This window comes from Heloderma suspectum, chromosome 7 (genome assembly GCF_057233095.1).
Source record: "Heloderma suspectum isolate Gila_16-S chromosome 7, 16-S_ref, whole genome shotgun sequence".
Taxonomy (NCBI): domain Eukaryota; kingdom Metazoa; phylum Chordata; class Lepidosauria; order Squamata; family Helodermatidae; genus Heloderma; species Heloderma suspectum.
The window spans coordinates 124,972,506-124,987,377 of record NC_139464.1 but is presented as its reverse complement, the minus strand read 5'-3'; the positions used below and the strand labels follow the sequence as shown (position 1 = coordinate 124,987,377).

General features: G+C 44.4%; 1 protein-coding gene across 2 annotated transcripts in view; it reads right to left on the bottom strand.

The window, feature by feature from the left end:
- Positions 1-2,273: 2,273 nt before the first annotated feature.
- Positions 2,274-14,872, bottom strand: part of FAR2 (fatty acyl-CoA reductase 2) — a 113,496-nt gene continuing 100,897 nt past the window's right edge. The window contains exons 9-12 of one of the 2 annotated variants that reach the window (XM_084811388.1): positions 11,660-11,831; positions 11,077-11,206; positions 6,156-6,283; positions 2,274-3,021 (exon numbers count right to left, since the gene is read on the bottom strand). In XM_084811388.1, the coding sequence (XP_084667514.1) occupies positions 2,859-3,021; positions 6,156-6,283; positions 11,077-11,206; positions 11,660-11,831 (593 nt within the window). In that variant the 3' untranslated portion in view covers positions 2,274-2,858. The remainder of the gene's footprint in view (positions 3,022-6,155; positions 6,284-11,076; positions 11,207-11,659; positions 11,832-14,872) is intronic. The other variant, XM_084811389.1, reaches the window with a different exon arrangement.

Sequence of the window (14,872 nt, the reverse complement as noted above, 5' to 3'; positions counted from 1 at the left end):
ACTGAAAGAACCGGGCATGTTTAGCCTTGAGAAGAGAAGACTGAGGGGAGATATGATAGCGCTCTTCAAGGACTTGAAAGGTTGTCACAGAGAGGAAGGCCAGGATCTCTTCTCGATGATCCCAGAGTGCAGGACACGGAATCATGGGCTCAAGTGACAGGAAGCCAGATTCCGGCTGAACCTCAGGAAAAGCTTCCTGACTGTAAGAGCAATACAGCAATGGAACCAATTACCTGGGGAGGCGGTGGGCTCTCCCACACTGGAGGCATTCAAGACAAGGCTGGACAGCCATCTGTCGGGGATGCTCTGACTTGGATTCCTGCATTGAGCAGGGGGTTGGACTCGATGGCCTTGTAGGCCCCTTCCAACCCTGCTATTCTATGATTCTATGATAATGGGAAGAAAAATGGAGGCCAGAAATGTCCTAGTCGGGCTTTAAGGCCAGAAAGTTATCTTAAAGTCAGCACATGCCGCTACCACAAAAGCATGCCCTTATTGGGTTCTTCCTCCCTCCTAAAACGTACTATAACTTACTTGCCATGACATTATGCTGTACATTCTCACCACCAAGCCCTTATGATGTAGAATGGCAAAACATACAAGGTCATTATACTGGAATATGAATAAGTAGCCTTAAAGCTTATTGGGAGAGAGGGGGGAATTAACTCTACTGTTGCTATTTTCTGCAGGAGCCATCTGTTTTAATGTAATGCATAGTTTTAGCTTCAGTAGGCAAAAAGAGAATGGCACTAGAAACCAAAAAGGAGGGAGGCAGAGCCTCAAGATGATTCTGGGAATGAAAAGGTTTATTGAAAATTAGAATAGCTCAATGTATTTCATAGGGATGGTGGAGAGGCTGGATCCTACCTGGCACCGCCGGGTCCGGGTCCGACTGGGTCTATCCGCAGCCGTTCTTCGGATGCGAATGGCGTCCTGCCTAGCAGATGCCATTTGCGTCCCTTGCCCTTATGTGATAAGTAATACTTATGTGATACGTAAACATATGTGATACGTAAACATTTACGTAGCCTATCACGTAAGGGCAAGGGACGCAAATGGCGTCCGCTAGGCAGGACGCCATTTGCGTCTGAAGAACGGCTGTGGCTGGAAGTCTGGCAGCGGCTGGCCCTGGCAGGTGGCTCCGTGGAGTTGCCGTGGAGTGGAGCTGGCCAAGGAGGATTCCGGGGGGGAGGACTGGATCGCCTCCCCCCCCCAGATTCCAGGTAAGGGGGGGTTTCGTACACCCCTAGTATTTCAGCATGTCACCACCTTCAGGGGCAAAAGACCAAAACTAACGAAAACCTTTCTATTCCATTTGACGTGGCCTTTCACTTAAAACATGTAGTCTCAAAACCTTACATGCTTTGAGTGAAGGACCACAAGAAGGAAAAAGAAATGCCCTTGAAGAATGCAGCACATTGAGATGTGCTGCCCTACTTTCCCAGCCTCCTCTTGAGGCTCTGTCTTTCTTCTTTTGACTTCTTGTTTTGGCCTTAACTGTTATACAACACTAGTTCTCAAGGCATTATTATGGAGACTTCTGTTACATCTGATCTTGGCCCAACAAGGGGCTTCTCTAGACTCAGATCTGAGGTTAGTCTATTGCCGCTCCTGTGCAATGCTTCTCCTTGCAGCTTGAGTGCAGATGTAAAGGTTGCAACATAGAGCAGAAATAGAAGAGGAGATCCACCCCCTTACAATCAGTGATGCCACAGGCACTATTCATTGCCTATGATATTTATGCAATTGCTTTCTAAACAGCTGTCCAAATTACAATGGCCCTGCAAGCTAGGGAAAGTTTTTTTTAGGGGCAATACATTGTCGTTTGAGTTCTGGAAAATGAAATATTTCTGCACCTGAAGAATGGCTGCAGATAGTTGTCTTAATAATCAGTTTATATGACAGGAAAGGCCCCTTAATTTCATAGTAAAGTGACCTGTGTGTACATGGGCACAATTATACTACCAATAAATCATGTTCATACCAGTTTAACTGTCATGGCCTCTACCAAAGAATCCTGGCAATTGTATGTTGAGCATTCTAAGAGCCATGGGGACTTGTAGTTCTTGAGGGGGTCTCTTAACAGAATATAGTTTCCAGGGCTCCCTGGGAAGACAAAACAGCTATAAAATCAGTTTAAGTCTGTGACAGAGACATGCCCTGTGTGCACGCACGTACTTTAAAAATGTACTTAAATCTGTGTGTACCACTTGCGCTTGATAGGATCCAGCCTTGGCAAAATGGAAAGGAGAGTAAAAACTAAACGCATAAATCAGTTTTTGGTAGATTTCATTTTCTCATTTTCATCTTTATTCTGAGTGAGGCAGACTCCTGAACTACATGAAAAATACAAAATATTTACCCGCCCCACCCCCATCACAAATGGTCTCAATTCAACTATAAAGGTCCTGAAAAATATACCTATAGTTACCCTCTCAGTTATACCTTGTTGTGTGATGTCCCTTGCCACTTTTCATGCTTCATTTAGGGCACAGGAAGAAACAAGACTGGGCACAGATTATTAGTTCATGATATTGAAAATGAAAGATGGCAGCTTTGGGGAGCCACAGCCCTTCGTCAGGGGGTAAAATGTTCCAAAATGACCTGTGTCCAAATCTTCAGCTAAGGCTTTGGTATTTAAACTGATGGACCTAGAGAGGGAAGAGGGTAGTTCATTAAAGCATAGCAAACCAAAAGAAAAAAGGGGGGAAAAGGTAATGAGCCTATAATGATGTATGTTGAATTCCTCAGCAATTAAGAGACACCCTGCTACTTTCAAGCCGAAACACCATCAGTTGTTATTTGGTGGAGATGGAGGTCCTTCCATAAGATGGTGGTCAATAACCACACAGATATTTTCAATGCCTGAGGGTGCTGGAAGCTCTGAAGTGGTTAAGGAACTTGTAGCAGAGGTTCACCACGAAGTACCATATGTTCCGAGCCATTTCCGACCTTGCAATGAATATGCGCCAGATGATCACGAGAAGGGTAGTTTTGAGTATAAACTGAATATTCTTTAGTCTGAAAAAAAGAAGAGAAAGAAGTGTAGCTGAAACATCAGTTTGGTGGAAAACAGCTATTATGGATAATGCATAAAATAGATAAACAGCGTTGTCCAGTGACAGAAGATGGGCAGCAACCCATCTCATTTCATGCCATTATGCTTGGAAAGAAACGGTGGTTCAGCTATTAAATAAGAATGGCAAAACAATAACAGATGACAAAGAAAAGGCAGGAGTGCTCAATTCCTACTTCGGCTCAGTCTTCACCTGAAAGAGGGTCGATGACCCCCTGGCAAAGGCAAAGTACAGGCTGAAGGGGCAGGATTTCAGCTTGAGATCGATAGGCATGTGGTCAAGGAACACCCAATTACTTCAAATGAGTTCAAATCTCCAGGGCCAGATGAACTGCACTCTAGAGTAATCAAGGAACTGGCAGAAGAACTCTCAGAACCGCTGTCTTTTCTCTTTGAGAAATCATGGAGGACGGGTGAAGTGCCGGATGACTGGAGGAGGGCTAATGTTGACCCTATCTTCAAAAAGGGTAACAAGGAGGAACCTGGGAACTACAGACCCATCACTCTGACATCAATCCCTAGCAAAATTCTGGAGCAGATGATAAAGCGATCTATCTGTAAGCACCTTGACAACAATGCAGTGATTACTCGAAGCCAACATGGATTTGTCAAGAACAAATCCTGCCACACAAATCTGATCTCATTTTTTGATCAGGTCACCTCCCTTGTGGACTGTGGGAATGCTGTGGACATAATATACCTTGACTTCAGCAAAGCTTTCGACAAAGTGCCCCATGATATCCTGATGAGAAAACTAGCTCAAAGTGGGCTAGATGAAACAACTCTCAGGTGGATCCACAGTTGGCTACAGAATCGGACTCAAAGAGTGCTTATCAATAGGATCTTCTCAAACTGGGGAGAAGTAATGAGTGGGGTACCACAGGGCTCAGTCCTGGGCCCAGTGCTCAACATTTTTATTAATGACTTGGATGAGGAGGCTGCTTATCAGATCTGCACATGATACAAAATTGGGTGGGATAGCTAATAACCTGGAAGACAGAAACAAAATTCAAAGTGATCTTGACAGGCTGGGCTGAAAACAACAGAATGATATTTAATAGAGATAAATGCCAAGTTCTGCACCTAGGAAAAAGAAACCAAATGCACAGTTACAAGATGGGGATACTTGGCTCAACAACACTACAAGCGAGAAGGATCTCGGAATTGTGGTAGATCACAAGCTGAATATGAAATAACAATGTGATGTGGCTGCAAAAAATGCCAATGCTCTTTTGGGCTGCATTAATAGAAGTACAGCTTCCAAATCATGTGAAGTACTAATTCTCCTCTACTCAGTGCTGTTAGGCCTCATGTTAGGTACTGTGTCCAGTTCTGGGCACCTCACTTTAAGATGGATGCAGACAAACTGGAGAGGGATCAGAGGAGGGCAACGAAGATGATCAGGAGACTGGAAACAAAGCCTTTTGAGGAGAGACTGAAAGAACTGGGCATGTTTAGCCTTGAGAAGAGAAGACTGAGGGGAGATATGATAGCGCTCTTCAAGGACTTGAAAGGTTGTCACAGAGAGGAAGGCCAGCATCTCTTCTCAATCATCCCAGAGTACAGGACACGGAATAAGGTATCAAGTTACAGGACGCCAGATTCTGGCTGTATATCAGGAGAAGCTTCCTGACTGTTAGAGCAATACGACAATGGAACCAATTACCTAGGGAGGTGGGGGGCTCTCCCACACTGGAAGCATTCGAGACGAGGCTGGACAGCCATCTGTCAGGGATGCTCTGACTTGGATTCCTGCATTGAGCAGGGGGTTGGATTTGATGGTCTTGTAGACCCCTTCCAACCCTACTATTCTATGATTCTATGCTTGATTCTTATGACACAGGATTGGTGTGATTGCCGCTTCCCAGTGGCTCCACCCTACAACATGCCAGTAATGTTGGGAAACTACGTGGGAGGGCTGGATGACATGGAAAGAGGCATACCAGTATCAGCCTGCACCTTCCATGGACTGCTGAATTCTAGAGTGCTGTGAGATGGAATATGGGTGGACCAGCAGTCACACCACTCCTGTTATGCAAGAATCAGTCAATCAAATATTACTGCTGGATTAACTGGGCTACCCAAACATCCTGCATAGGATGGATGAGAAAATTTGTTATAGCAAGAATCACACTTCTGATCTGCTTGTTCTTTGCAGGTCATCATATTTTCTTTCCTTATGGTGATCAAGTGGGTGGACACCTGAAGGGCTTCCAAATGAAGTCTCAAGTGTTGCTTTTCTTTCTGTGGTTGTAGTCCAATGAAGCTATACATGCACACATGGAAAGCTGGAGATTTCTTTCAAGTTCCTCTTGCAGCTGCTTGGACTGCTGAGGAGGCAAGCTGCTGTTTAAACTCTTCTTACGCTCTTTACCGTATGGCAGAAAATTCCAGCTCCTCAGAAATGTTCTTTCCTTGTAGTCTCAGGAAGCACATAAAAGTGCACCAGGAACCACTGGTGATCCTTGTACCTCAGGTTAACAACCCCTGTGCTAAATCAGTGATTTTCAAATTGTATTCTAAGGAAGCCTGTGGTTCCTGAAAAGGTTATCATGGATTTAGCATTAGAAGTTCAGTAATGGCAGACAAGCTCTTTCCTGAAAGATAGCTTGCCCAGCACTATAATCCTCCCTGCAATTTGCAGGTGCACAACCTGGCAGACACATAGGGGATCCTTAGGAGAGAAGGTGACATAAAAATGGTTCACTGAAGGCAGGAAGTTTGAAAACAGCTGAACTACAAAAAACTCGTATCTCATGTTAACATGTATTTGAGCTTGTTTTGTTCTCTATGCATGCACAGGCATGCACACTGTGTTCCTATAATGCAGCCTTCCCCAACCTGGTGCTTCCCAGATATTTTGCACCACAGCCCCCAGCATCCATGGTCAGCGGGCCTGCTGGCTGGGGCTGATGGAAATTATAATCTAAAACACCTGGACCATACCATTTTGGGGGAGCCTGCTATAAAGCAAAAGTCTCTCTAGTTATTTCAAATGGAATTTTTACTCACTGAAAGAGTTCTGTTCTCAGATTGCTAAAGTACACACAGTACATATAAAAGATGATGTGCGCCTTACTTTCTTATGTGCTGCTTTGCTGCGGGAACTCCAGACATGTCTTCATTCAGGAGATATTTCTTTGTTCCTACACAGTAATTGTCTATGTATTCTGACCAGTGCAGCTCACGGACATTGAAGTAGAATAACTGGAAACAGGAGTAAGGAACAGTATCAGTGGCATGCCACAGATAGGGCAGAGCACCTCCTTCAGTTCCTGAACTGATATTGAACTTTCTATTAAAAGAAGCCACATAATAAAGAGTGAAGACAGGCCAAAGAGCTGTAGATCAATTGGACTTGAAAGTACAGCCTACCGCCCCCATTCAGTTCAAATGCTCCTTTCCTCTCCAGGATCAATCCCTGAAAATGCGACTTCTGCGCAGAAGCCAACTGTGCACTCCGCAAACTCATAGGGTGTCACTAGAAATGTTCCCCTACCGTCTCCAAAACACTTTTGTCCTTTTGTTGGGAATATGATTGGGCCTCAGGATCTTCTTATATCCAGCTGTTCCCAGGAAAGATGTGCCCTCCCCTCCCCCACTTACTAGAAGCCAAAAGAGACGGAGACCACAGCACTGAGCCAAATGAGTATTTGTAAACTGTCCTGCATGTGTGGCATGTTTAGGGTACTTGGACATCATGGGAAGTATACTTCCCATTACGCTTAACAACGTAAGGATGGGTGGAAGGGAAAAACTGGGGATAAAACATGTGTAGTTTATATTCAATCATTTGATATTCTTCTGTTACAAGAGACCTGGGTTTGTGAACAGATAACATGTAATGAGTATATTGCTACTTCTTTGGCAGCAACTTGACTGACAGCTAGAGGAAGGCCTAAAGCACGACGACTTTGTCTGATTTCCACTGCTTTAAATGTAGATGTAGTTACACGCCCTAGCTGCAGAACTACTGCTATGGCAATCTTGATGAAGAACAGTTATTTTCAACTCCTGCTCTTTAACTCTTTCAGGGCGCAATCCTATGGGGATAGGCGGCTGCCTCCAAACTCAGAGGCGACTGCCTATCCAATGCAGGGCACGAGAAGCATGGAGGGAATGATCCCCTCCGTGCTTCAGCTGCCCTGCATTTGCCGCTAGACAGACGATTTCGGCTGTCTGGCTGCAGGAAGGCAGAGCGGGGGAGGCAGCTGCCAGACGACACATAGGATGTGTTGTACCGGCATTTCTGCCTTCCCCGTCCTGGAATGCCCCATTTTCACCACTCCGAGCTCCTCTTCCGAGCGTGGGGCCACTCCAAGCTGCCTGCAAGGCAGTGCAGGACGGGGAGAAGGTCTGTTCTTCAGGAGCGCAGGCTCCGAGGTTGGTTCCTGGACACCCACATATCCTATGACCATCTAGCCACTGACTAGCAGCCATAGGATTGCTCCCTAAGTCAGCAAACTTTAGACAACAGGCCATTTCAAGTTTTGTTTTTAATGCAAGGTGGTCGCTTCATACCTTCTGCTATTCAAATTTTTAAAGCTAAGTCTTTGGCCCAACTTATCTTTGGTATCCCAATTTAGATTTCTGGATTCAATCTGCAACTCTAAGGCAGAAAAAGTTCAATCTAGTTTCCTTAGGAAGATTCTGGGTTTGCTTTCTTGTGTTGGGAATGCAGCTATTTACTTGGAAGTGGGTATTCAATCAGTTGAATGCCAGGCTTGGATAAATCCTTGAAATGGTGGCTACATGTGCATTTTTCTGCAGCTCCTGCTAGTTACATTCATTTACTGCTTTCTGACTCCTTTGTTAGTCAGTGGATGAGGAAGATGGAGAAGAACATTTTTAGTTGGGCTTTTTCTCTCAAGTTTTGGGCAATTATAACTTAAAGAAGGCACAACTCTGTCTTATGCAGAGATTCGTTTAGATCTCCAGTGTCTGAGATCTCTGACAAGTCTTGTTCCCCATGATCTCTAATTAATCCTCTAAAATATGAAATTATTAACATTTCGTATTTGAATCCATTGACTTTCCAAATACAGGAGAGCATTCATGCTCGCTCATTTCAATGTGTTGCCCTCTGTACTGTTAAGTGGACAATTCAATAAGATCCCGTTTAGCAAATGTCTGTGTCCATGTGGAATGGGCGCAACAGAGTCTGTTGATCATGTACTCCTGTACTGTAACTTGTATAATGACTGCAGAGAACCTGATTTTCCCCTTCTTAAGAACTCTCCCAGGATGACCTTCTGAAGAAATGGTGAAGTTCTGTTTGAAGGATGATTCATCCTGTGTCACTAGGGAGGTTGCTAGGATCTTTCTTATTTCAATGCAAACAAGGGAAAAATTGTTGGCCTCATTTTAAAATTGATTGGATTATTTAATTATTAATTAGCTGCATCTTTCTTTTGCACAAAAATTTGTATTGGTCTGCAATTGTAATAAACAATAAACATTACGTGGAATTTGTATTGCAAGCATGCAGATGGCAGTGCCAAGCCATGGGGTTCCACAGGGCTCTGTTTTATCCTCCATGCTGTTTAACATCTACATGAAACCGCTGGGGGAGGTTATCCGGATGTGTGGGCTGAGGTGTCATCAATATGCGGATGACACCCAGCTCTACCTCTCTTTCTCATCAAACCCAGGTGAGGCAGTGGCTGTTCTGAATCAGGGCCTGGGCATGGGAATGGACTGGATGGGGGCCAATAAACTGAAACTCAATCCAGACAAGATGGAGGTGCTGTTAGCGGGTGGTTTGTCTGCCCGGCTAGGTGATATTCAACCTGTTCCGGAGGGTATTGCACTCCCTCTAAAGGATCAGGTTCATGGTTCAAGGGTGCTCTTGGATTCAGAACTGTCACTTGAGGCACAGGTGAACCCAGTGGCACGGAGGACTTTTTATCAGCTTAGGCTGGTATACCAACTACGCCCTTATCTGGACAGAGAGAGCCTAGCTACAGTGATCCATGCTCTGATAACTTCTCGTCTGGATTACTGCAATGCGTTGTATGTGGGGCTGCCTTTGAAAACGGTCCGGAAACTTCAGCTGGTCCAAAATAGGGCAGCAAGATTGTTAACAGGGACTGGCCAATGAGCTCATATTATGCCAGTACTTTTCCAGCTGCATTGGCTGCCAGTCCATTTCCTGGCCCGATTCAAAGTGGTGGCATTAACATTCAAAACTCTTAATGGCTTATCTGAAGGATCGCCTCCTCCCATATGTGCCTGCCCGGACCTTAAGATCATCCTCAGTGGCCCTTTTTCGTGAGCCCTTGCCAAAGGAAGTGAGGTGGGTGGCTACTAGGAGGAGGGCCTTTTCTGCTGTGGCACTGGCCCGGCTCTGGAATGAGCTCCCTAGTGAGGTTCACCTGGCACCTACATTGTATTCCTTCTGGCACCAGGTGAAGACCTTTTTATTTTCCCAGGCATTTTAGATCTTTAGACTTTTAGTTTTGCTGTTTTAAATCTGTATTTTAAATCCCTGCACTGCTGCTAGGTTTTACTCTGGATTTATTCTGGTTGTATTGTTTACTATGGTTTTAATGTTTTATATATTTTGTATTGTTTTATTGTGTGTTCTTTGGTTTTAATTTTTGTGAACTGCCCAGAGAGCTTCGGCTATTGGGCGGTATAGAAATGAAATGAATGAATGAATGAATGAATGAATGCAGGCATGACATCTTAGTTCAGGCCGAAAAGCCAACACAAATGGCAGGTTGTGACGAGCACAACAGTTATTGTACTCGTATGATATAAAACGTTTGATTTGCTGATGCAAATGTCACACTTATCCTTATTGTTTAAATTTCTAGCCTGCCCTGCAGCCCCCTCCCCCCCCGTAACAGCGCATTCCTGATAGGGATGTACAAAAGTGACTTACCTTTCGTGGATTATGTTGATGGGGGGGGAGGCATTCTGTCCCTCCCCCCGGAATCCTCGACGGGGGGGAGGCGATCCGTTCCTCCCCCCGGAATCCTCAATGGCTGGTTGTGCTCCGCAGCAGCTCTGCGGAGCAGCCGGCCAGGCCCAGCCAGCCCAGAGCCGTCCGCAGCCGAATTTCCGGCTGCGGAGGGCTCTGGGAAAAAAACACACAAAAAACCCACATATGCAAATGGCGGCGGCTACGGCTGCCGCCATTTGCATTCCTTATTTTTCGCCGTCTGAATCTACGTAAATCTTTACGTAGGTTAAAACGGCGAATCAAAAAGGGACGCAAATAGCACCCACTACGCTATTTGTGTTCCCCTTTATTTTCGCCATCATAGTCTACGTAAATATTTACGTAGATTCAGACGGCGAAAAATAAGGAACGCAAATGGCGGCGGCCATCGCCGCCACCATTTGCGTACACTGGTTGTTTTTTTTTTAAATCCAGCCAGCTATGATAGGCTACGTAAAGATTTATGTAGCCTATCATGTCTTTTTTTTTTTTTTTAAACCTAGCCATGATAGGCTACGTAAATCTTTACGTAGCCTATCACGTCTTTTTTTTTTTTTTAACAAGACTGCAAATGGTGGCGGTGGCAGCCGGTCAGAAGACCAGCTGCCGCAGCCACCGCCACTGAAGCTGCCGCCGCCCAGAAGATCCGCCCCAGGTAAGTCTCATCCTGGGGGGGATCCGCGGGGGGGTGGGGGGGCAGGCCGTTCCACTACAGATTTCGGGGGGGCGAATGCCCTGGCATTCGGCCTCACTGAGATCCATGGCGGAATTCTCTGCCATCCCTAATTCCTGAAGCCTCCAAGAATAGACAGAGAGGCCAGCATGGCTTGAGGCATTCACAGAATGTGCTAGGTTTCGCATGTTATTGGCAGATCTGTTGTTTGGGAAATCACACCACCCAAGACTGAGCTCAGGTTTGGCTTGTGATGGAATATGGTGCCATCCCCACTAGACATTTGTGTTTTTTTTTTCAGGGCTGAAAGGAACAACCCAGGCCACAGATGAGAATTGTTACACAGATGGGATCTGTCCTTTGGTTTAGTAGGATGCTTACTTTCTTGTCATTTGGACTGAGCTGGTTCATTAACATGTTCATATTGTCTGAAGTCCATTCCCAAGAACGGCTGGTAAAATAGTCAAAGAATTCCATGGACTTATCCAGGCGCTTTAGCATCTTCATCATCCTGAAAGAAAGGATGGAAACATCTGAAATGGAGGGGATTACCATGGGTGGTTCATAGCCATATAAGAATTTGCATCATAATCATGTAAGAATTTGCAGCCCTCTGACCAGACTGGCTACTCTGGATCAAAGGCTGCTTGCGCTTGGAATGAATTTCAGAAACCCTTGTCAGAACTAAAGAAGAGCCATGCTAGATCAGACCAAAGGCCTATCTAGTCCAGCGTTCTGCTCCCTCAATGGCCTTTGAGCACACCTAAAGTAGCTCTTTGGGTCCTAGCCACTACTTGCAAGCCAGACCATATTTATTCAAGTCCCAGTGAAATCAATGGGACACCAGCGCATGCAAAGAAAGAAAGGCCACACACACCATGTGCCCATTTTTCTCATCTATGTAGGAAGTTGTTCCCTGTAGTGGTTACCAGTATAATAACATAGCAGTGAAGCCTTCCCTCACCTCGGCTTCCTTCCAGTTAGCCTCAAATACAAATCGTAGACAAAGGCCGGGGCCTTGTGGCCAACAGCTGTCCAATATTGGTGTATGAGGTAGTTTGAGGTCATGTTAGCTGAAGGTACTCTGAAGGGTTTCTCCAGAGGGCTCTTCTTGTATGAAGATAAGACGCAACTTTCTGTATAATAATAGAAATCAGATGTTTAATAAAAAGAGTAATTGTGTGGAAGATACACTTACAGGAGTATATATCTATGCGTGAATTCATTTAATATTACTGGAATACTGAAGGTATGGAGAAACAGCTGCAATTAAATGTTTGCACTGTGCCAGAAATCCAATGGGGAGAAGAGCAAGATCTCTTTCAATCGTATGATTTCCATCCATTATTTATGTGTACAGAAAGGAAGGATTGTTATTATGGATTCCAGAGAGAGTCTGCTATCCTATCTTTTCAGCTACTGTACACATTTTTCTTCAGTGTACATGAGAATTATGTTTCTACCTTTCACTTTGTCTTGAACAGGAAGGTGATGACAAGACTCAAGTGGCCTAGACATTGCTGCCTTTTCTTGCTCTTTCCGTGGAGATGGTTAAATGAAAAAAGCATAATAAAAAATGTCTGTCTAGAGGAGGGAACCTAGCTGGAGGCTCACGGGCCAGATATGGCTTCTAAAGACATTTTATTGGTCCATGTTTTTTCTAGGGATGTCTACTGTTGGGAAATCGGCTCTTTTGGGCCTCACCGGACTTCTGCAGCATGCCTGACATGGCTTGCTTTTGCAAGGTGATCCACATGGTTTCCCCGAGTTCCAGGGACTTTTAATACATTTTTTTTTGTTTTGGCCGTAATTTGCACAAAGAGATTTGCACAAATTATGACCAAAAATAATGCAAATTTTGTAGCTGTAAAATGCGCTTTTTTAAATGCAAAATGTTTTTTATAGAAATTCTGCCAGCTGGTCTGACTTGTTGCGCACTGAGTTGGGCCAGTTGGCAAAAGATGGAACAGAGTCTGGGGGACTGAGCTGATGAAAGCCCATTGACCTCCACCCCTCAACCAGATTCCTCTGACATCCCTAGTTTATTCCTATCAAATTTTGACCAAGATGTAGTAAAATGTTTGCCCACCTCACTCATAAGGAAAGTTAAAAACAATTAAGATGTAAGAAATAGAGCGATGTCATATTTTAAGGCCTAGTTCTCATACACATTAAGATGGGTAATGTTCAAGAAAATTCCTTGCACACAGAAAATTAGCATGCCATGTTTCAATGGACAGTGTTTTGTTTTTTGTTTAGTGATCTCATGGTGGGAAATATAGGCTATGGAGTTGTATAATTCCATACCCTACACAGATCTAGTGGCCTTGCTCTTACAAATGAAGGCACTGGATTAATATATGTATAATGAAATATAAACCTATAGCATGGCCACTTTTGAAATACTGTGGCCATTCTTGGTAGGAGTGTGAAGTAACAGTGTATCTACAGAACAAGCATATCTTGGGTTCATACCAGTTTAACTCCCATGGTTTCCCCAAAGCGGCCTTGGAACTGATGGGTGGAATTCTCACTCAATAAGAAGGTAGGCCCCACAGATGATAAAAGTCTACCACTATCTACCTACCGTAATTCCAACTAGTATTATGTGCTACAAACACAAAAGAAGAACTAGAAATATATTCAGAGCCAAGAATATACTCTTACCCAGAGACTACATATCAAATCCTAACACATCTTGCATGCACATATGTAACACATTATCAAGGAATTCAGCACTATAAAAAGGTTACTTTTTTCTAGCCTGTCTTCTAAGACAGGCTAGAAAAATGTACCCATTTTACAGTCAGAGTACACTAGTGAAATTTAAGCTTCTTAATATTTGTTTCAAAAGTGTGAGACTCCAAGATAATAACTAGGTAGGCTGGGCTTACATTTCAAAATAATTAGGTAGGCCAGGCGGCCTGACCAGGCCCACCCTGAATTCCACCCCTGTGGGAGCTGTAATTTGGAGGGGTGGCTGAGAATTGTCTGTTAGAAATAACAGAAACTGCACAGAATGGCACTCCCCAGGGTTCCTCAAAGAAAGTGAATGACAATTAAACCATTATTGTTTATTTTGCAGCCTACTTTTCAATACAAAATTATCCTCAAAACAGAGACGCCTGCAATCCAGGGCTAGGCAACACGTGGCGCTCCAGAGGTTGTTGGACTGCAATGCTCATCACTGGCTACACTGGTCAGGGCTGACGGGTATTGCAGTCCAACAGCATCTGGAGCACCACATGTTGCTCACCTTGCTCAGGCCAGTTCTCAAACTGCTCCCCTACCTACTAACTTGCTGAAATGTCACATCTGATGTTTGCTTCCTCCTGTGGCTTGAGGATGTGTAAGAAAGCTGTTTGCATAAGCCAGCCTCCCCCAACCTGGTGTCCTCTGGATGTGCTGGATTACAACTCCCACCATCCTCAGTCAGCATGGCCTATGATCAGGAATGCTGGGAATTGTAGTCTAAAGCATCTGGAGGGCACTAGTTTGAGGAAGGCTGGTATAAGCGAACTTTGGCTTTTACTCTGTGAAAAATCAGAAATAATTTTTGCCGAAGACATTCAATCAAATGAGTACTGCAATGATTACAATTAAAGGGGCACAGGGAGCTTTGGCTGTTGGGTGGTATAGAAATGTAATAAATTAAGTAAATAAGTAAATAATAAAGCGAGTCACGGAGGAAAACGTTTCTGCAATTATTAGCCTCAAAATTCTATTGCTTATAAAAAGGACACCTGTTGATCTAATAACTTGAGACTTGGCATCCATGATCTGTCTAATGAGGTCTACAAAATGTCAGACTGATCTAATAAAAGCTGCCACAGGTATAGCAAGTTCAGGCCCAAATGCAGATGGTGAAGATGGAGTGCCAAAGATGCCCCACGTTGTCCTGATCCTGCCTTGCTTCACAAAGCATCTGAGCCTTACTGTATTGCTAGGGGACTGTCTGTGTGAGCTGACCCACATCTGTCTGTTGCTTACATCAGTAGCTGGAAGAATGGGCTAAACCAGCCTTCCCAAACCTTGTGCCTGCCAGATGTGTTGCACTGCAACACAGTACTGTTCAGACGCTTCAAACTACAACAGAGGCCTGGTGGGTCATAATTGCTGGTCCCGGGCATGCTGTAAGCAAGCACAATTCCTGACATTGCAGAACATCATCACTGAT